This window comes from Mesoplodon mirus, assembly GCF_964341445.2.
Source record: "Mesoplodon mirus genome assembly, chromosome: 3".
NCBI classification, from domain to species: domain Eukaryota; kingdom Metazoa; phylum Chordata; class Mammalia; order Artiodactyla; family Ziphiidae; genus Mesoplodon; species Mesoplodon mirus.
Window position 1 is genome coordinate 48138691 of NC_138978.1, and position 21395 is coordinate 48160085.

At 53.5% G+C, this 21395-nt stretch overlaps 1 protein-coding gene across 3 annotated transcripts in view; it reads right to left on the reverse strand.

Annotated features, from left to right (window-relative positions):
* The window catches only part of GLIS1 (GLIS family zinc finger 1), a 227767-nt gene that overhangs the window by 22610 nt on the left and 183762 nt on the right, over positions 1 to 21395 (reverse strand). For 2 of the 3 annotated variants that reach the window (XM_082615911.1, XM_082615910.1), the window contains exon 6: positions 368 to 529. The exons of the other annotated variant lie outside the window; for it this stretch is intronic. In XM_082615911.1, coding sequence (XP_082472037.1) covers positions 368 to 529 — 162 coding nt within the window. The remainder of the gene's footprint in view (positions 1 to 367; positions 530 to 21395) is intronic. 3 annotated transcript variants of the gene reach the window in all.

Genomic DNA, 21395 nt, shown 5'->3' on the forward strand with positions numbered 1-21395 from the left:
TCTCAGTGGGGCCCACACTAGTGCCCGGGCCGGTACCCCTGGGCTAAAGCAGTGATTCTCAACTAGGGGAGAGTTTAATTCCTCCTCCCCAGGATTTTTGGCAACGTTGAAGGACATTTTTGGTTGTCATAACTGGGAAGTAGGAAATCGCTCCTGTCTAATGGATAGAGGCCAGGGATACTGCTAAACATCCTATAATGACAGTACTTCCCTCTCCCCGCAAAGAATCGTCCTGCTCCAAATGTCAACAGGGCTCAAGGATGAAGGCAGTGTTTCTGCCTGGAGCCGCCTGCTGCCCTGCATTAGGCAAGTGGGGGCAGAGTGCGCGTCCTCCAACCCCACCCTCAGCCTCTGCCCTCGGGCCTACCGTGTCAAGGTGGGTGCGCTGGTGCTTGGCGCGGTCGCTGGAGTTGCTGAAGGCCTTCTGACAGCCTGGGTGCTGGCACAGGTATGGCTTCTCGCCCGTGTGGCTCCGCAGGTGGATCTTGAGGTTCTCCAGCCTCGAGAAGGCCTTGCTGCAGCCCTCAAACTGCAGGAAAGCCTGGTGAGGGGTGCTCTGCAGCCCCCGGAAGGCCCACCGCCCAGCCTGGAAGTGGGCCCCAGCATCCTCTCCCCCACCAACCCCCTGACCCTTCCCGAGGCCTCCAGCTGCCCCAGTTCAGCTCCCCATGAAGTGCTCAGGACCCAAACTCTATCTGGGAAGCCCTGGTAGGTCCAGAAAAAAATACACCCCTGACTTACAAATGGCCACTAGGGCTTGAGAAAAAAGTGCTTTCCAACTCTGGATCTGGACTGGTTTGCCCTCCATCGGCATCTGGAAATGATGTGCTGCTCTAATGGCAGCCCTGACCTGAATGGACAGGATGTAGGTACACATCTATTGCAGACAGCCCTGGATTTGGAACCCAAGGTCGGGCTCTGTCCCAGTGAGGCTTTGGGCAGTGCCCTTGACCTCCCTGTGCCTTATTTCCTTGCCTACAAACTTAAGGCTGTGTGGCCACCACTCAGGGCTGATATGAAGGTCCCAAGGGGTAGGACACTGACTGTCAAAGGGCTTTGCCCACCTGGAACACAGCATCCATGCTGATTGCTGTCAGAACAATGACCACATATGTAAACGCAGTGTCTCTGATTTATCATTTGGCTGTTTATCTGTTTAACATCCACCAAGTATGCACTAGGCCCCATGCCAGGCAGTGGGCATTCAGTAGGTACAGCACAGACATGTGATGCCCCTGGTCAGGGTGGGGATGAGCAGACAGCAACAAATGCAGTGCTGATCCCAGCAGCCTCGGCCCAGCTCCCATCTCTCTCCCCAGAATCCTCTAACTTCAAACGCCTCCCTCCCTACTCTCTACACAGCTACCCCAGGAGCCTCTGGGGTAGGAAAGGGACCCTGCTGCTTCCGCCTGAAGTCCTGCGGGCCTGGCATTCAAACACTCAGCCCGCCACACGTTCCAGCCCCTCTTGACTCCCCACCAGAGGCTTGAAACAGCAGGGGTCCTCCAGGCAATCTCAAGCTTTGTACTAGAAAGGCACTCAGCAAAGAATGTCCTATCTCATAACAGTGCATCCAACCCCCTTCAGCCTTCAAAATCCTTCAAACACTGCCCGCCGGAGCACGCCCTAGTCCTGGTGTGACTGGCCACCATTCCCACGGCGCTCGCTGTGGGCAGGAGGAGGAGCTACACCGGCTCCATCCGTCCAGCTGTGGCGCTGGCTGTTTAACCACATGACAACCGGGAAGTGTGCGGCCTCGATGTCCCCACCTCAGAGACAGAGGCTTCCAGGGGCGAGCAGTGTTGGGACAAGAGGCAGACCACATCTGGGGCCAAAGCCCAGGTGGCTACTCTGTGCCTGCTGCCTTCCCAGGGCAGGGGGGCGTGTGGGGGTGACCTTTGAGGAAGAAGAGATCAGAGGAGGCTGGGTTTCCTCTCATGAGCCATTGGTTCCATCCCTCAGGCCATGGCAGACGTCAGAACAAGGACTCACAGACAACGGTCTGGGGCAGGCTCTCCTGGAGCCTCTCCCTTGAAGACCCGGCCACAACTGCGGGCCGTGTTCTGCTGGGGCTGGTCCAAGGCAAGCTGTCCGCAGCTGGGTTTTAGAAGCTGTTCCGCTTCCTATTTCCAGATGTTATGCCTCTTCCGTGCATCAAAACCAGAAGGAAATCCTGTCTGGGGAGTAAACAGGCCACAAGCCACGCCCCCCCTTGCTCTCCTGCAAGGCCGGTGCCAGGTTCACCCACAGTGAGGTGGGGCAGCGGCTGAAGAGCAGGCTGCCTCTCGGCTCCCAGCCGGTCCCTTTGTTCCTCTCTGGCCCAAGCCGGGATCGTGGACATCTGAGGCGGAGGGGCAATAACCCCTCACGTGCCGCGTGCCGGGAGATCCATATATCATCTCCCCACCCGGTCTGTGCGCCTACCTGGCCAGCCGTCCGTCTCAGCACCGTTGCCCCCACCCCCATGCCTTTGTTCGGGCTGTGCCCCTCCTGGGACACCTTCCCTTCCAATTCACTGACAATTCAATTCAGACACTTTTCACGATCTGCAGCTTGGTGTTCGCGGTCTTCCAGCACGGCTGGACGCCTCTCCCATCTGCATACACCCCACACGTTATGCTGTAGCCACACGGGAGTGATCAGACCCCGAACGTGTTGGGAACTTGAATGCCCCCAGGCCTGCTGGAGCTGTTCCCTTGGAATGGAACGCCTTTCCTTCCTTCACTCACTTGGCAGACATCTACTCATGGTGCCCAAGCACCACCTCCTTGGAGAAGCCTCTCCCAGCCTCCTGCTCCTCCTCGGTCACACCCTGAGCTTGTGTTGAGGTTTTCACTGCACATCCTTTGCCCTTTCTCCATGCCTCCAGGCTAAGGGTTTGGGAGTTCCTTGCGGGCAGAGCTAGCATCTCACGTATGGGGCAAAGGGTGAGTTAGAAATGTGATCCAATGGTGGTTAAGAACAGGGGTTCTGGGCACTTCCCTGGTGGCGCAGTGGTTAAGAATCCGCCTGCCAATGCAGTGGACACGGGTTCAATCCCTGGTCTGGGAAGATCCCACATGCCACGGAGCAACTAAGCCCATGAGCCACAACTACTGAGCCTGTGAGCCACAACTACTGAAGCCTGGGCGCCTAGAGCCCATGCTTCGCAATGAGAAGCCACCGCAATGAGAAGGCCGCGCACCACAATGAAGAGTAGCCCCCGCTCACCAAAACTAGAGAAAAGCCCGTGTGCAGCAACAAAGACCCAACACAGCCAAAAATAAATAAATAAATAATTTATATATTAAAAAAAAGAATAGGGGTTCTGGAGCCTAGGGGTGCACACGTCTCCCTCGTGTTCATCAAGGTACCCCACATCTGCGCATGTGTGCTGTGCCCATGCCATGCCTGTGTATGTTGGCCCAGCTTGTCCTACCCACCCCTACCCCACTGGAACTTCCCAGAGCTGAGTCCCAGGCTGGGGTATAACAAGCAGCTGGCCAGGGCACCATGATGGGGGACCCGTCCCTCAAGGTAGAACCAGAGGTAGCAGCAGGTGGGGTAGCAACTACCCCATCAGGACAGGTCTGGGACGAGGATGTTGCAGGTACACATGGCAGAGTAACGCCCCCAGCAGAGCCAGCATCCCAGGCATGCCAGGGCCTTGAGGGGAGATGGGCTCTGCCTGCAGCTGCTTGCCAAGGTCCCCACGATCCTCGCCCTTTAACAACCCCAGAGATGGGCTAACAGAGGCAGAGAGAAGAGGACGGGAATGCTCGTGGGTTCAGCACCTGTGTGCTCACTCTGCTAGGCCTGGTAATGTCCTTAGCGTGATCGAGTATCCTCTCCACAGCCCTCGGGGCAAGTATCTCTCCCACTGTCAGGAGCTGAGGCTCGGGGGAATCAGCACAACAGTTACAGACATGGACCCTGGTGTGGGACGACCAGGGCTTGTGTCTTGGCTGCTCCACTTGTGAGTGATCCAAAGTGAGTCCCTTCAATTCTTTGAGCCTGTTTCCTCATCGTAAAACTGGGTGAGTTCTACCAACCTCAGAGGGTGGCTGTGAGGACTGCACAGTAAGTACTCACCTTGGTACCAGGTTCTTGCTCAATACCGTCACTGTAGCTACTATTTAGGATCACGGAGCAGGTAAGTAGTGGAGTGGCATTCTGCCTGGGGTGGCAACTCCCGGGCCTGCTGGCCCTCTGCAGAGTTGGAAGGGTGTGTGTGTATGCGTGTGTGTGTGATGTCCCGCTGGGCGTGGTGGGCTCTCAAGTCCCCCCAAAGTCCTGTTTCTACTTCTCACTCCTTAACCCCTCACTCACCTCACTCCCCATCTTCCTCCTCCAGCCTGACATCCAGACTAACCTTCTCAACACACCCTGGGCTCTCCAGCCCGTGGGCTCAGGCATATCAAAGGGGTGTCAGCCTGCTCCTGGGGCCTGGAGCAGGCTGGGGACTGGAGAACAGTCTGGAGGGCCAGGTGCCCCAGCACCTCCTGTGATGGGGAGTTATCTCAGTGCTGTCCTGGTTCCATCTCCAAGGAACAGGTGCCCTGGACAGGTCTGCTCCCCCACCAAGCCCCCCATCTATACCCTGGGGAGCCAGGACCTGGCAGGGCTCACACAGTGGTGGAAGGGCCTGGTCTGGAATCATAGAGCTGGGGCACCTGAGTTTCTCATGTGTCCTCTGCTGCCTTACAGCGGCAGCTTCACCAGACAGCCCCCAAGACCCCTCCAGTTCTAATGCTTTATGAGTCCATTTTTAAATTGTAAATCTAACCAGGTCACCCCTGCTCAGGACCCTCCAGGGCTCGTTGTGCCTTCTGACATCTGGTCAAACCCTCAGCCTGGCATTCAATGCCCTCCATGGTCTGGTGTGTCAGAGCCTGGGGTGAAGGGTGCAAACTTGGCAAGCAGATGGCTCTGTAACCTTGGCAAGTCAGTGCCCTCTCTGTGGCTCAGTTTCTTTCTCTGTAAAGTGAAGATGCGAGGAAGCAGCTCACAGAGTTGTGGCAGTGGGGCAATGTGCATATCTGCGTGTCACACAGGACATCAATGCTGTCACTGTTATCGTGGTGGTGGTGGTGGTGGTGTCTTGCCCTGAGGGAGGACACCCCTGTGGGGCAGGTTCTACTGACCCCCGAAGTAAAGAACAGGAGGCCCTGGGTGATGTGTTTGCCATTGATTAGTGTGGCCCTAAGACTCTTTCCATGCCAAGCCCGTGGAGTACCCTTTGGGCACCTCCAAAGAGAGTGAGGCTGCCTTTTGGGATGGGAATGGCTTGAAGGGGCCCCATGCACTGACTGTGTGGGGTCTGGGGGGACAGCAGGGAGAGGTGCCCCACCACTGCTGTGTCATGGGGTACAGATGCTGCCAGAATGGAAACATGGGTCTTATTGGAACAGAAATGGAGTCAACGGGCACATCCGGGCTTTGGGTCTCAGTTTGCTTGAGGGGGGTGGAGGATGGGCCTTAAAGCAATGCTATGGTGACCCAAGGGTGTAATGATGCTTCCGTAGGGTCTGCACCCCACGGGGTACACACTAGGGTGGGGCCTTCCTGACATTCCTCCCCCAACACTCCAGTCTCCTGAGGTTCTAGGGCAGATTTTGCCCTGGACAGGCCCCTCTTCTCTGTTGTCCATGTCCAGGTGTATAACCTGCAGGGTACACCTCCTGGAACACCCCTGCTCCCACTGCAAGGGGGCAAGGAGGTGTAATTGCCCCCACTGTGCCAGAGGGCACGAAGCCAGGGCTCGGCTGCAGTCAGAACTGCCGTCTCTTCTAGAAAGAAGTGACCCATCCATCTTCAACACAAGGTAGCAATGTCAGACAAACCCTACAGCTCTGAAAGTCACTCGTGTGCCCCAAGTGTGGAGTCTTGGGATCAAAACATCCCCAAACTCACCTGCTCCAGAATGAATCACCACCCCATGGGTTTGAATGAAGGGACCCCCAGAAACTCCCATTTCTTTCTAGATCTCCTTCTCTTCCTCCCCTTCATTCGGCTCAGCAGATGCTTAGCTGCTTCCAGAATATACACCACCCCTCCAAGTCTGCCTATGCCCTCCACTCTGTTTGTCCACAGAAACTGCCCTGTGCAACCATTCACATGGCCCAGCCCACGGTGCAGCACAGGGCTATTCACCTGGGGAACTCTGGTGCCACTTCTGCTGGTTGGACTCCCCGGCCACTGACCTCCCACCTTCCACCTGGATGTTTGAGCCAGAAACCTGTTCCCTCCTCCCTGGCCCCTGCATCCAACCATCTGCTAAGCCAGGGATATGCCACCTCTTAAACATCTTTCACATCCGCCCACGACTCTGGTCCACACCCCAGCACTGCTCACCCAGGTGACTGTACCAGCCATCCTGCCTCCACCCTCCCCTCCCAATTCATTCCCACATGGTATCCAGTATCTAGAACAAAGACGGAAGCCTATAGGTGTGTCTGAGCCCCCTTTCCCTGCCACCCCTGCTCACACCCTGCATGGCTCCCCAGTGCCTCGGCAAGTACAAACCCTCACCCCAGCATTCTGGCTGGTGCGACCTGGCCCTGGTAACAGCTTGGTGATGTCTGCCCCCCCCACCCCCCCACCACTGCGTTTCAGCATCAAATTAGCCTGGGTTCAAATCCACTCTTCCGAACTGGATGACCTGGGCAAGTTCATTTCACTTGTCAGAGCTCAGGTGCCTTATCTGTAAATGGGGGCATCCACTTGGGCACACCTGGGCACATGGTGGGTGGGGGCTCTCTGTGAACCACAGGGTATATGCAGCATCCTGTGGCCAGAGCCCTGATGCCAACTGTGTGCACCCAGAGGATTACCCAGGCACCTCTTATTTGGGATGAATTTGCAACACACCAGTTCACATAACCAAACACAACAGATTTATCTGGCCAGAAGCAAAGGCTCACATGCCATGGGCAACAGAGAGGGTCGCTACTGTGGGTAAGGTGTACACGGAGAGGGGAGAAGGAAGAGAAGAGATATCTGACAGTCTAGAAAAATGTGAGTGAGTGCTAGGTTTTTCTTATTTACTTAAAAGGCATAAACATTAAAATATGCACTAAGATGAAACTGGGGTGAATTCAGAATGACCTTAGTGACTGGGTGACACCCTCTCAGTCACCTTTCAGGAGCCGGGAGCCATATGTGTTTTGTGTGGTACTTCATTTAATTGTGACAACATGCTCTTCTGGTGAGGCTCCCTTCTAGCGCCACTCTGCAGATGAGGAAACTGAGGCTCAGAAAAGTGACATCACTGGCCCTAGGTGATGTCACACAGCCAGTAAGTGGCAGAGCTGGGACTGGATCTCAGGTCTGGCTGATGTGCAAGTCTGTATATATGTGTCCCTAACTGCTCCGGCTACCGCCTCAGGGACCCCTACAGAAAGCACCAAAAACAGGCTGGTACTCGGGAACTATGACCATGATTTCCAACTGGGCTCACATCTTGGGTTCCTTTCCCAGGCAAAATCAGGCCCAGCCCTGGATGCAGAGCTGATGCTGGGCAAAGGGGACACCCTCCTTCCTCCCGGTGCCTCCGAGAGGAGATGCCACCACACAAAAAGGAAAGCCGGGGCAACACAGCAGAGAAGAGCGAGCCCGGCTGAGGCACAGAGTCTTGAAAGGCCCAGTTCCCACATGTGGGGCGTGTTACAAAAGAAGATTCAAATAACGGGGGAAAATACCCCGGGAACCATGAAGCCCTAGACCATCTGGAGTTTTATAGTAACAGGCAGGGGAAAATCAGAACCTAATTGAAAAAAGTCCACTGCAATCCATTACCGCTGCATGCAGCTCACAGAACCAAGGGCAGGAGATGAAAGCCTGAGAGGAGCCGTCCCGGGAGCTGGGGAGGGGGCACCCTCTTCCCTTCCAGACCAAGCCCAAGGACCCTTCAAACTCTGGCTGGGGGAAGGAGAGGGCACTGGGTCTGGCATCAGAATCTGCAGGGCTGGGCTCACCCCACTCAGCGAGCTGCCGTCTCTGAGCCTTTCTCGCACCTGTGAAAGGGCGGAGCGAGTTCATTCAGGGCAGCCCCGGCATGGAGCCAGCTGGTGCTGGGCACGCCTGTTCTCTCCCTCTGGGCCTTGGGGGATGATCAAGGGCCCTGTGTCACATGTGAGGTGTGGGACATTGTGCCATAGGCCAAAGGCCACGAGGTCTCGTAGACAGAAGTTTGTGCCGGGGACTCACCACAGACCGCCACGAGCTTGGGCAAGTCATGTCCCACCTCTGCCCTCATTTTTCTCCTCTCTAAAATGGGGCCACCACAAACGGCTGCTAAAAGTAAATAAAAGGACATGCCCAGCACGGGACCTGGCACACAGCGGTCCCTGAGGAATGTCAAGTTTCCTCCCTGTGGCTGACATGGGCCAAGGAGGAGGGAGGCCCTTTTCTCATGCTCTGGCTAAGGATCTGGACACAAAGGGCAAGGAGGAGGTTTGGGGGAACAGGGCACACGGGTGGGGGCAGGAGAGGAAATGCCTCCAGTTTTGGCCTTTGCCAATGACTTGCTTCTAAACAAACACATTTCTGGTTTAAGGGTAAAATATATTGGGTTTCAGCAGTCTGGCAGGCCATTCGGGGATCAACTTTTCATTTTCGTACAAACTTTTAACCTACTTTACAACAGTGATTTGGATGGGAGAGCTGCACGGTGCCAGATCCTTCTCTAAGATGTCAAATAATTCTGTTTGGCCAGCTTGAAAGGCCAGCCAGCCGGGAGCTGAGGTCCATGCCTCACCCTGCACCCCGGGAGAGGGATGCTGCTCTGCAGTTACTGTCCTCTGAACCTCATGGGTTTTCCACGAGGGTCTTCTCAGGGCCTTGTGCTTTGAGGGTCCTCAGAGGTAGGTGGAGGCAATAAGGGGAGGGACGAAAGTGGAGAGTCCTGGGAGGTGAGGCTGGATGGCACTGGCCTGGACTGTGCCCTGTGAAGGCTGTGAGGGTCTGGTCCAGCCTCGGGTACCTAGTGCCGTCTGAGTGAATGAATGAACGGGCAGATGGGGGCAGGAGGGAGACCATGACTGTAACAGCAGCTATCACATTTACTAGGTGGGGGACTGGGCCAAACTCTCCCTGAACACGTCTCCTTAGTCCCACTAACCAGCATGACAGGTCCCCTTGTTACAGAGGTGGAAACTGAGGCCCAGGGAGTTTATGTGAGAGAGACCCCGAGCTCATGAGGGATGGAGCCTGGGTTTGCCTCCAGTGCCCTTCTGCGCCTGGGCCCACTCTTGTCCTAGGCAGCCAGGACCGAGGGGCACCGTGAGATCCAAGGCGAGCATCACTCAGCTCTCTAGGCCTTCATGACCACCTAGAGAAGCTGGAGGCACACAAAAGGCAGAGGGAGACTGGGCTAGGGGGCCACAGGTCTCCTTTCCAGAGCCGGTCAGAATGGGCCTGCCCTTGGGAGGAGATTTCTCAAGCTAGCGAGGTGTGGGCTGGAGATTCCCCATCTCTTCCTCACCAGGACTGCGCTGGAGGCTCTGTGCTGGGCCCTTTTCCAGCAGAAAGCCCCTTTCTGGGCAAGAAACAGGTTCCTGTTCCCAGCCAGAGAGAGACAAGAGGGCTAGGCCACCTTTCCAGGGTACGCAGAGCTCCCCAGAGTAGGAGGTACACGGGGAGGTTCAGTCTGCTCACCCAGTAGACAGGTGGGATCCAGGGGGCTCCCTGTGCTGGCACATGGCTTGAGGTGTGGAGAGAGGCTCAGCTAGGGGCCAGGGCTCAGAGACTGCGCAGAATGGCTGACACCCCCCCCACACACACATAGCAAGCCACCAGCCGCAGACCCAGAAATGCAGACACACATACACTCTAACACCTCTTCTGCCAACCAAGCCACACGTCAAAGACACAGAACCCCAGGACACCAACACACAGTGCGTGCACACACACACACACACACTGACTCATGCCACACACACACACACACACACACTCATACATATACCCAAGGACACCCAAGCCCAGACCCCACCACAGGCACAAACATACAAACTCCGCAGACTCTAGATGCACTGACACACAGCCCCATGTACAGCACAGCAGAAACTGGCTCACGTATCAGAACACAGATGGCCTCATGGTGCTCTGTGTGTGCACAGAGAGAGACACCCAGAGACAAAATCCAGCAAAGGCTTCCTCCAAGAGGCCAGTGGATAAAGACAAGTCCTCAAACCAACATCTCCACACCCAACACAGCCAGACCCATGGACAGTCACACTCCCACGTGCCTCTCCATGGCTCCAGGCTGCCCAGGAGAGGAGGCTGCAGGTGGGAAGAGCCAGCTGAGCCCACTGTACCTCCTGATTTTCCCACAGCAGCTGGACTGGCTTGGCTTTGGGGAGGGAACATGTGGCCATAGAGAACTCCAAGACAGGGCCGCAGGCCACCCTTTGGTCCCACTCCCTCTTCCTAAGCTCCAGCCGCAGGCCTTTGCCCATGCAGTGTCCTCCGCCTGTCCGGTCCTCCCTGCCCTTCTGGGCTTGGCTCAAGCCTCAGCCCTCCCCTCCTCCTGTGCCAGGCCTTCCCTAATCGTCCCTGTTCCCACCCTGCCCTGAGCGCCTGGACACCACCCTGATGCACTGAGGCCAGGACAGCCTGTCTCTCACTGCTCGTCCTCTCTGCAGACGCCGCATACCCCTTGGGCCTTGCCAGATGCTGCCCGGCCTCTAGAGCTCACCCACAAGAGGGGAGGCAGGCACAGGTGGGAAAGCGACACGGCAGCCCATTCCATCTCCACAGCCAACTAAGAAGCAGAAGCACCTGGCCCATTTGCTGAGGAGACACCTTTCCAGGGGCGTCAACATCTGATCCTAAGAGCTGGGGGTAAGGCAGGTGAGCGCCGCTCCAGGAGGAGGAGGGGAGGGACTGTAATGAATGAAAGGGTTCTCTCCAGCCTCAACCCTCCTCCAAATAAGCCTTGCCCACAGCCTGGGTCTCAGGTCCAATTCCTCCTCTTCCTGGCCCCTGTGAACCTCAGTGTGCTCCCTGCAAAGGGGGAGACACTCCTGGCCTCAGGAGCCTATTATGGACATCAGGGTGTGGCCCTGGTACTGGGCACAGGACAAGTTCTCAGTCCTCTTTTCGGCTCCTCTCCCGAATTCCAAGAAGAAACAACAGAGGATGGGTCCATGATGTGAAAAACATTAGGGTCTGAAGACCTGATTCCAGCCCTGTCTCTGTCACAGGTTACTGTGTGACCTTAAACCAGTCACCTGCCTTCCTTGGGCTTAATTACCCGGGGCCGCCTGCCCGGGATTGGCGAGTGCACAGGTGGCGGCTGCGTGAATTAAGCCCTGTACAACCCGCAGCACCCTGGGGCTGCCCGGGGAGAAAGGAGATCCAAGACATTCCACACATCACCTGAAAGGAAACCTCATGTCGGGTCAGTGCGAATCATGACAAATGTACACGTGCAAAGTTCCCTTCTGAGGTCATGGGTGGGAGCAACCTGCCCCATGTGCACCTGGGGCTCAGTTCCCACCAGGAATGTCCCGTGAGGCTCTGGGCCCCTTGGGAGGGGGCAGGGGCACGGCTGGGCCAGACCGCTGGTGTGTGTAGCTCTGGGGTAGCAGGGGCCTGTGGACGTCGTAGTGAGGGTGTGGGGAGCCACAGAGGGCGGTGCTCAGTCAGGGGGAGCCCTACTGGAGAGGACATAAGTGACCCATTCCCAGGTGCTCAGGAACAGAGTCGGGTGACTGCATGCTCACCAGGGCTGCTTGGAGGGTGCAAGATGGTTCGTAAGTTACCTTCAGGGATATCCAATGGCTCTAAATTGGGTTGGATCTGACACCTGGGGCCCAGCGGGATAAACAGGCCAGGCTGACCTACCTCAGCATTGTCACCACTCTCCCACCCGCCACAGATCCTCTGGGAGGCCCTGTGATGGCAACTTAGGGCCATACACTGAACAGGGTCACGTGGCTCCACATTGCTCACTGCTGCCACTGACTGAACCCAGTGCCTGGACTCACTAATAATGGTGGATGGAAGGAACGAGGACAGCCCAGCTTTCAAACTCGAGCTAATGAAGGAAGGTCAGTTGCCATTAGGAACCAAGCACACAAACAACAACAATACAAATGAAATCCAACCTACGGAAGGACGAGAAGACAGGAGGAGACGGGGCGGACCTTCCAGTGACCAAGTGCCTCAGTCTGCAGGACACCTCTCTTCCCTGGTCTAACTAGTATCACGGCAACCCCGCCAGAGGCAGGACTGAGGCTCACAGGCTCACTCCGGGGCTTCTCGGCGGTTGGGAGCCACTGCTCATGCCTCCCAACCCCCAACTGGCCCACTGTGCAAGAGACATCCAGCTGTGAGCTGTGCACCTGGCTGGTTCAGCCACAGAGGACTCCCCTGGGCCAGGTGTCCTGGGAACGTCCCTTTCCCTGCTAGGCCTCAGTTCTCATCTGTCAAATGGGTATGTAGCAATAGCATTGTGCCTCCACCCAAGTGCTTCTGGAGGAGATAAGTTGGCAGAAAGCAGAGCAGACAGGAGTGAACTCCTGGCTTTTGGGTTTCAAAATCTCAGGTCTCGGGGCCGAATGGAAAGAACTCTGGAGACAGAGATGAGTCACGCACGGTAAATATTTCAAATGATTTTCTGCCATAAACCCATCTGAGAGTGCCCAGCACAGGCCTGGCACACAGTGGGCTTGTGTGAGAATATCTGTTAATGAATGAAAGAAGCAAGCAACAAACATACGAACCTCGAGGGAAGTGTGGAGCAGGGCAGGGAGACTCCAAATTAGTGGAGTCCAGGAGAAGCCTAGGCGGGAGGAAGAGCAAAGCTTCCTGTGTTCCCACCCCTGGAAAATGTCTGGCTCGGAAAGGGACGCTGGAGGGAAAGCAAGACACGGGGAGACGGCAGGGCTCCCTCAAAGTGGGGAGGCTCAGAGCTCTGCCCTTTCACCCTGGGGCCAGGCTCTGGTGTGCTGATAGCACCCCCAGTTAGGCTTGTGGGACCTGAATGACGCAGGGCTCCTTCCAGGCGGGGCCGAGGCCCCCTGTGGGCAGGACTCTGGATCTCTCAGGAGGTCCCACACCCAGATGTTGAGTCCAAGCTGGCCCCAAGGCAGCCTTTCAGATGGATGGGAGACTGGTGGGCTCTGGCCAAAGATGAGGTGGGATGCTGGACGGCTCAGAAGATGCCAGCGTGAGAAATGACTCTGAGTACCCCTTGGTTCAGTGCAAGCACCCCCCCACCCACAGAACTGGCGCAGGGGGTTGTGAACTGCCTGAGATTTGCTACTCAGCTACGGAGACTCAGAACAGGATGGGAGTTCAAGGAAGACTTTCAAGTTACACTCTCTCACACTCATGTCTGTGGACTTCAGGTTCAGACCTGACATAAATAAAATAGAGACCACTGTCCGCCCTGTCACGAGGATGTGGAAAAGGCAGAAGGGAGGAAAACTGCTCCTGAGGCGCGCACCTCTGAGTCGGCCTGGGTGGCCCCTTTTCTGTGCACTGCCGTCTGTGCTCTTCGGGGCACCCTGGACAGAAGGTGCCCTATCACCCTCTTTCCCAGAGAGCCTGTGCTCAGGGCGCCCAGGGGTTAAGAGCAGCAGCCAGACTGAACCCAAGGCTGTCGGATACCAAAGCCCTGTCCCTGTTCTCACATCTCATTCAACAAAAAGCAGACGGGTCTGCAGATTTAGGAAACATTAGGCCACGGGCAAGAAATGACTAGAAACAAAGAATGAAATGTTTCACATCACCAGAAAATAATAATACTAGCGATAATAGCCAGCACACTTTTTCAGATCCCCTGAGAGTGTTTATTTCCCTTAAAACACAGATTCTCCAGATGTTCAGTCCAACACAGGTTGGAAAGCGCTGGAAGGGTCTGGGGGAGGCATCCCACCCCTCACCTGCGCCTGGTGCCTCAGGGGTCTGAAAAGGAAGCATGCCTTCTGCTGGGCCAGGCAAGCTGTCCGACTCTCCTTCCGTCCTTCGAGCAAGGGAGAATCACCCTGTGGTCACCACACAAAAGAACGACCAAGTAAACTGAAAAAAATTACAACCATATGATAAAGCAGGAAGGGGTCCTTAAGGAGGAACACGCTGCGAGGCACTTCTCTGAGAACCGAGAGGGTGGCAGGAGGGGCGTCCTGGGGAGCAGGGCCCCGCCCAGATGGCTGGCTGCACAGCCTGACTCAGGGGGACACCTGGAACTCATTAGCATTATGTCAGGAATAATGTAAAATTAAAACATTTAGCTTTGGATTCTAAAATTAAGGAGGACAAAAAGAGAAGGATGCCATTGTGCTGAGCCACTCAGCTATGACTTGGGCACCAATAATTTACAGAAAAAAAAAATCACTGCCTTACACTGGGGCCCAGCCGGGGCGCCCTGCTAGCAGGGGCTGAGGACAGAGAGCGGAGTCACCAGCTCTGTCCTGGGGGAATCAAGTTGGGAGCCTGGGTGGGGCCCAGGTGAGGTCTTCCAACCACTCACACCCTCTGGCAGTGCCAGTTATATGCCAATCCTGCCACTCTCCTCACTGTCTCCACCCTGGCCACTGCCCCCAAATCCATCATCTGTCCTGCAGCCAGAGAGATTCCTAAATGGCAACCTGCCCCCAACATTGCTCAGACCCATCGACGGTTCCCTACTGCCTTCAGGATACAAGCCCAGGCCCACAGCCTGGCATTTCCAGCTTCCCACCATCTGCACCTGCAGGCCTTCCAGTGGTGGTTGGCTCCCCAGGCTCCGTCCTCACTCTCTGGTCTCCACTTACACTGACTACTTGGGCTCTTGGAACTTTAAACCTCTGTGCTCCTGCATATGCTGTTCCCTCAGCCTGGAATTCCCTCAGACACCAGGGCTCAGCGCCAGTGGTGGCTCCTCTGCAGAGGCTCTGGGCTCTGGGGGCAGGTCCTGGGCCAGACTCCTCTCTGGGTCCTCCTAGGCTCAGGGGTAACAGCAAGGTGGCTGGGCTGGGCTGCGTGGGGACCTGAGACTCACACAATGTCAGGACTGGCTGGCCCTCGGAGGCCCCTGTGTTATAGGTGGGGACACCATGACAGCCCAGAGAGGGCATGGCTGCCTCTGCCCCCAGCTTTGGACCCCTGGATGCTCTGAAGTCATCCAGGCTGAAGTTCAAATCCCAAATCCCTTCCACTCTATGAGTGGCACAAATCACCTAATCTCTCTGGGGTTCAGCATCTTTGTTGGCATTGCAAGGATGGAAATGATGGTATAGTGTTACCCACTCCCAGGGCTGTGGAGAATCGGCACCAAGCTCTGCTCTATCACCACCGGTCACCACCAGTGACCCCCTGTGAAGACAGAGAAACCGAGGTCCAAGGCTACAGAGGACAGGGAATCAATGACAGGATGGAGATGAAGGCTCCCTGCTCTGGAAAGGTAGTCTGGGCAGAGTTCACAAAGCCTGACTTGTCCAGTGGCACAAGAGAGCAGACAAATCATCCATTCATTTCCTCACTCATTCATTCACTCAGCTAAGTGCACATGGCTAGGTGTCCAAAATACACTGCACTGAAGAAAGCAAATTACCAAACAACATATCTAGTATGATTCCATTCCTGTAAAGAGTATAATTATCACATACACAGAGAAGTCTGGAAAAATACTCCAAAATGTTAAACAGTGGTTATTTCTGAGTACTATAGTTAGAGGTAACTTTTCCTTTTTTCTTTATACTTTACTCTCTACTTTCTACCTCTTGATACATTATACTTTTGCTTTATACTTTATACTACTCTGTTTTGTTGAAGTTTAAAAAAAAATTCACAGTGGCCAGTGTGATACTTTCATAGATAGATCTAGTTGCAGAAGAACTAGACTTCCTTCTTAATTCTGCACGTGGCTTTGGGTGAGTTGTCCTGCATAACAGGACCTGCACAACCCACCCTCGATGTGGAGCCTGAAAGATCTGAGTCAGGTCTGGATCCGACACTTGCTCCTGTCCTAGGTGATGTGGGCGAAGGACTTCCCTCTGATCTCAGTTTCCACACAAATACATGGGAACAACATGATGACCTCCAGAGGGGATCTGAGGATCAAGGAAGACATGGATGGTGACCAACTTTCATGGATGGTGACACAGCCCATGACGATGACAGCTGTGTGCCTGCATCAGGGAACCCAGGCCCACCCCATGGGATGCACTGAGGGATGCCTCCTCACAGAGTGACATAGCCAAGCTGTTTCACATGTGGTGACCAGTGATGACTGAGGAGTGTCAGGAGACAGAGCGGCCAGCTTAAGTAAACAGTGGACACAAACAAGCTCACTCCTAGGGCAGAGGACACACAGGCAGGTCCAAGCCACAAGACTGCACGGGGGTGGGCAAGGCTGCATTTCACGCCACAGCATCAGCCATGAGCCACAGAGCGCCGTGGGGAGCAAATGTTCCTTCAACATCCTTCTCTGCAGCCTCAGCTGAATGTCTGGGGACACATCTCTGAGCCAGCTGGATGGGCTGCAGGCTTTAGAGCAGGCGGAGCTGGGTTCAAGTCCCAGCCCTGCTGCTGACTGGCCCCTGCCCTTAGGCGTGGTACTTAGCTGCTCTGGTCCAGAGCTGTCCTCTGGAAAACAGTTAACACTCCTTCCTTGTAGGTTTATTGTAAGGGCCAAATGAGATAAGAGACTGCATAGGATCTATCATTTCTTACTCCTACAAGTGAATCAGTAATAATACGTTTAATTTTTAAAATCTATTAAATCATATAGAAAAAACCCCAAATACCCATCAAGTGATGAATAGATAAACAAAAATAGTATATCAATACAATTGAATATTATTTGGCCATAAAAAGAAGTAAAACACTGATACATTCTACAATATGGATAAACTTTGAAAACATTATGGCGAGTGAAAGAAGCCAGATACAAAACACTACATATTGTATGATTCCATCTATGTGAAATGCCAGAATAGGCAAATCCATAGAGACAGAAAGTAGATTGGTGGTTGCCAGAGGCTGGGTGGAGGGGAGAATGGGAGTGACTGCTAACAGGTACAGGGTTTCTTTTTGGGATGATGAAAATGTTCTGGAAGTAAGATAGTAATAATGGTTTCACAACTTTGTGAATATAGTCAAAACACTGTATACTTTAGAAAGATGAATCTTGTGAGTTATATTTCAATAATACTTTAAAACATTAAAAAGAGAGAGGGAGATGGCAGGGCCTTCCACCTCTGGGCGTGCACAGGCCCCTGTCCCAGCACTACTGCATGCCAGGCATGGGTGTCATTCTCCATGCAGCCTGCGCTGATATACCTCTGCTCCCATCACTTGCTACTCAGGGTGCCCTTCTCCTGCCACTTCACCTGGCAAAATCCTGCTCATCCTCCAAGTTTCAGATCATATGCCACCTCTTCCAGGGAGCCTTCCTTGATTCCCCTACTGTTAGGGCAAGGCTCCCCTGGGGTCCCACAGCCCTGGCCTTCCCTCATCACAGACCCTAGGACTCAGGATCGTAACTGTCTGCCTCTGGGTCCCTTGCTCCCATCACTGGGGCTGTGACTCAGACATGGAATAGTGCTGGTCCCACCAGCTGGCCTCTCACCCAGGGCCCAGCAGTAGACTGTACTCACAGCAGGGGCTCAGGGCATGTTTGCTTACTGCAACAATCTGCTCAACTGGGGTTAGCCACCCATGTCCCATCCCACCCTGGGTAAGGAGAAAAAGGCTCTTTTTAAAATCACAGGTCTGATTGGAACAGGTGTTAGAATAAGTCTGCCCATTTTATACTGGGGAGACTGAGGCTGGGGAAGGAGAAGAAACCGGTTCAAGGCGGCCCAGCAAGTCAATGGTGACACCAAGACAGGGAGCCCAGACTCCAGGCTCCCAGCCCAGTGCTCCCTGACCTTTGGCCTCGGGGCACTCTCCTCCTCCCACCCAGAAAAAAAGGCAGCAGCTCCAGTTTCAACATGGGCTGAAGGTGGTAACAACAGTGGGTCCTCATCTGTGGCCCCTCCCTCTCCTGCATCCGCAGAGAACTAGCTCCTGACTCCTGGGTCCCGAGCTCTTCTCCACCTTTCATGCTCCTGCCTTTAATGGATGGAAGGTGTTGCTTATCTCTGTAAGGTCCCATTTCTCAGGCCCTAACCCAGGCAGTCCCGCTGACACACGTAACTCCCAGAACTTCACCACCAGGGAGCCCTCCAGTGGACCCGGCAGGCCCACTCAAACGTATTTGCTAACTGCATGCAACACAATGGGTTTTCATTGTCTTTTGAATGACTGTGCATTTTGGAACACAAACTCAGTGATCCGGGCTCAGACTGGGTCTTGCAAATTCTATTTGTTGCCTCTCCCTTTGTGCAAGCCAAGCCGGGCTGCCGGGGATTACCAGAGAAGAATGACAGTAATTTCTCATTCAAAATGTGTTTCATAAAGTCCATTTCCATTTTCCTCAAGGAGCCAGGAACAGCCCAAAGAGAGTCTCTTTGTGAGGGAGCCGCAGAGAGGACTTTTGTTTTCTTATAAGTCTATGCTTATTGTGTTTTCCATGTTTTCTGCAACAAGCATATAAAAACTTTTACAAATATTTATTTTTAAAAACTCAAGGACAGAATCTTCCTGCTTCTCCGACTTCTGCCTGCTGGCCTCTCATTGCTCCTTTGTACAAGGTTGGTTTCTGCTGAACACGGGCTGAATCTCTCCCCTCCAGCTGCCAAGCTCTAACTGAACCTTGTGTCTGCTGGCTTTACCTTCTCAGCAACTCCACCTTTTAAAGATGACTCCTGTCCAAGGCCGCCACAGGAGTCCCTGGCTGACTGGGACCTGAATGCAAAAATGCACTTCCTCTTTTCCCCTGTACCACCTCACCTCTCTGGGCCTCAGTTAACCATCTATAAAATAAAGGGGGACTTCCCTGGCATTTCCACTGCAAGGGGTACAGTTTTGGCCCTGGGTTGGGGAACTAAGATCCTGCATGATGCATGTTGTGGCCAAAAAATAAAATAAAATAAAATAAAGGGGAAGAGACTGAAGATGGTCTCACAGACCCCTTCTGGCTCTGGCATGCCACACCTCGTGTGCACCGCCAGGCACCTGAAGGCAGGGCACAGGGGTGAGTTCTGAGGGCCTCCCTACTCACACCAACACTGGACTTTGCCCTTTCCAGCAAAAGGCCCTATTTGTGCATGTCTCTAATTGGAGAACTGGGGTCTCTGTGCAGCACTGAGTAGGTGTTTATCTGCCAGACCTGTAGCACGCTGCCATTGGCACTGCCATGTCCATCATGGGTGGGAGTGTGGGGGGGCACTCGCATGGCAGTAAGGGGCAGGGGAGGAGGGCCACACATGATATGTGGACCCCTGCTCTGGGCCACACGCTTACGCCTATGACTTCTGCTAATCCTATGACAATGGTGTCACGTTAACGTAATCCCAGCTCAGGGTCCTACCACTTGACTACACTGTCTTTCACTGCGACCACAACTCTGGGCCTGGCTTTTGGGGACAGGATTTCACGAGTTCAGAAGTTGCTGACCTGCTATGGCAAGATGAGGATTAGATGGCCTCTGCCCTACGAAAGCAGACCAAGAGGAATGCTGAGGGTGGGCCAGGTTTTTTGGGCGATGTCGTTCTGTGTGTCTGCTTCCCTGTGGTCTTCCATGAGCCCTTCATAAAGTCTTTTTTTTCTCTTCTTTTTTTTTTTTACAGCTCTGTTAAGATGTAATTCGCATAACCATAAAATCGATCCATTTGAAGTACACAGTTCAGTGTTTTGAAGTATATTCACAGAGTTGTGCAACTATTACCACAGTCAATTTCAGAACATTTTCATCATCCCTAAAAGGAACCCCATACCCATTAGCAGTCATTCCTCCCTCTCTGTAACCCCTGACAACCACTAATCTACTCTCTATTTCTATAGATTTGCCTATTTGGGAAATTTCATGTAACTAGAATCATCCAGTATGTGGTCTTTTGTGGCTGGCTTCTTTTGCTTAGCATAATGTTTTCAAGGTTCATTCATGTTGTTGCGTGTATCAGTGCTTCATGCTTTTTGTGGCTAAATAATATTCCATTCTATGGATACACCATATTTTATTCATCAGTTGATGGATATTTAGGTTGTTTCCACTTTTTAGTTATTGTCAATAATGCTGCTGTGAACATTCATGTACAAAATTTTGTGAAGACCCATGTTTTCATTTATTTTGGGTATATATCCAGGAGCAGAATTGCTAGATCACATGGTCATTCTATGTTTAATTGTTTGAGGAACTGCCAGACTGTTTTCCAAAGCAGCTGCACTGTTCTACCTTCCCATCCTCACTGTATGAGGGTTCCAATTTGTCCATGTCCTTGTCAACACCTGTTACTGCCCATCTTTTTCATTATAGCCATTCTAGTGGGTGTGAAGTAGTATCTCATTATGGTTTGGATTTGCATTTCCCTGACAGCTAATGATGTTGAGCATCTCTTCATATGGCCATCTGTGTATCTTCTTTGGAGAAATGTCTATTCAAGTCCTTTGCCCATTTTTTACTTAGGTTATTTATCTTTTTCATTATTGAATTGTTCTTAATATATGCTGGGTACAAGCCCCTTATCAGAAAAGTGACTGCAAAAGTAAAGTCATTTTTGAGCTAAAACAACAACAGCTAACATTTACTGAGTGCTTACCATGTGCTGGGCCCTGTTTCAAGTGCTTTACATGCAATAAGTGTTTTAATCCCTACAACAACTCCACAAGGTAGGTTTTATTGTTGTTATCATCCCCACATTACAGATGAGTAAAGAGAGTCACAGAGCAGCATCCTTTTCAAGTCACCCATCTAGGAAGGGGCAAAGCAGAAGTTCTGGGGTACTAAGGGAAGGTCATGGCAAACCCTTGAGCCATGGGACAAACTGGGAAGTGACGCCTCCTTGGACTGCTATAGGGCAGAGCAGCCAGGGACCCCTAAAAGGGGACTCAACTCTGGGACAGGAGACAGGGCCACAAGACTGAGCCCACCTCACAAGGTTTTCTGTCTCCTCTGCCAGCCTCAGGGACTCTGGGTTCAGTTTTATTCAGGAAGGTTCAGTTTCCTTCAGCCATGTATGCTCAAATTGGGTGGAGATTGCAGACTGACCCACTGCAAATCATGGGTGATGTTTTCAGCCATTAGCACCAGAGGGAGCCAGCCCATTAACACATTAGCAAGCGAGCTTCCCTGGCCTTTCTCTGCAGTAGGCCTGGGCAGGAAGGAGGTGGTGCCGGTGGAACATAGGGCTCAGAGGGGGAAAGCCTTGCCCCAGGGGTTGGAGGGTTAGATGTGACGGTGGACAGAACGAACACTGGCTCACACAGAGCCAGGTTCCGTTGCTCTTTGACAGCTGGGTTCTGGGCGCCCACCCAGGCTAAAGATCAGACAAACTCTGTGCAAGAAGGTGGTGAATGAAACATTCTTGTTACCAAATATG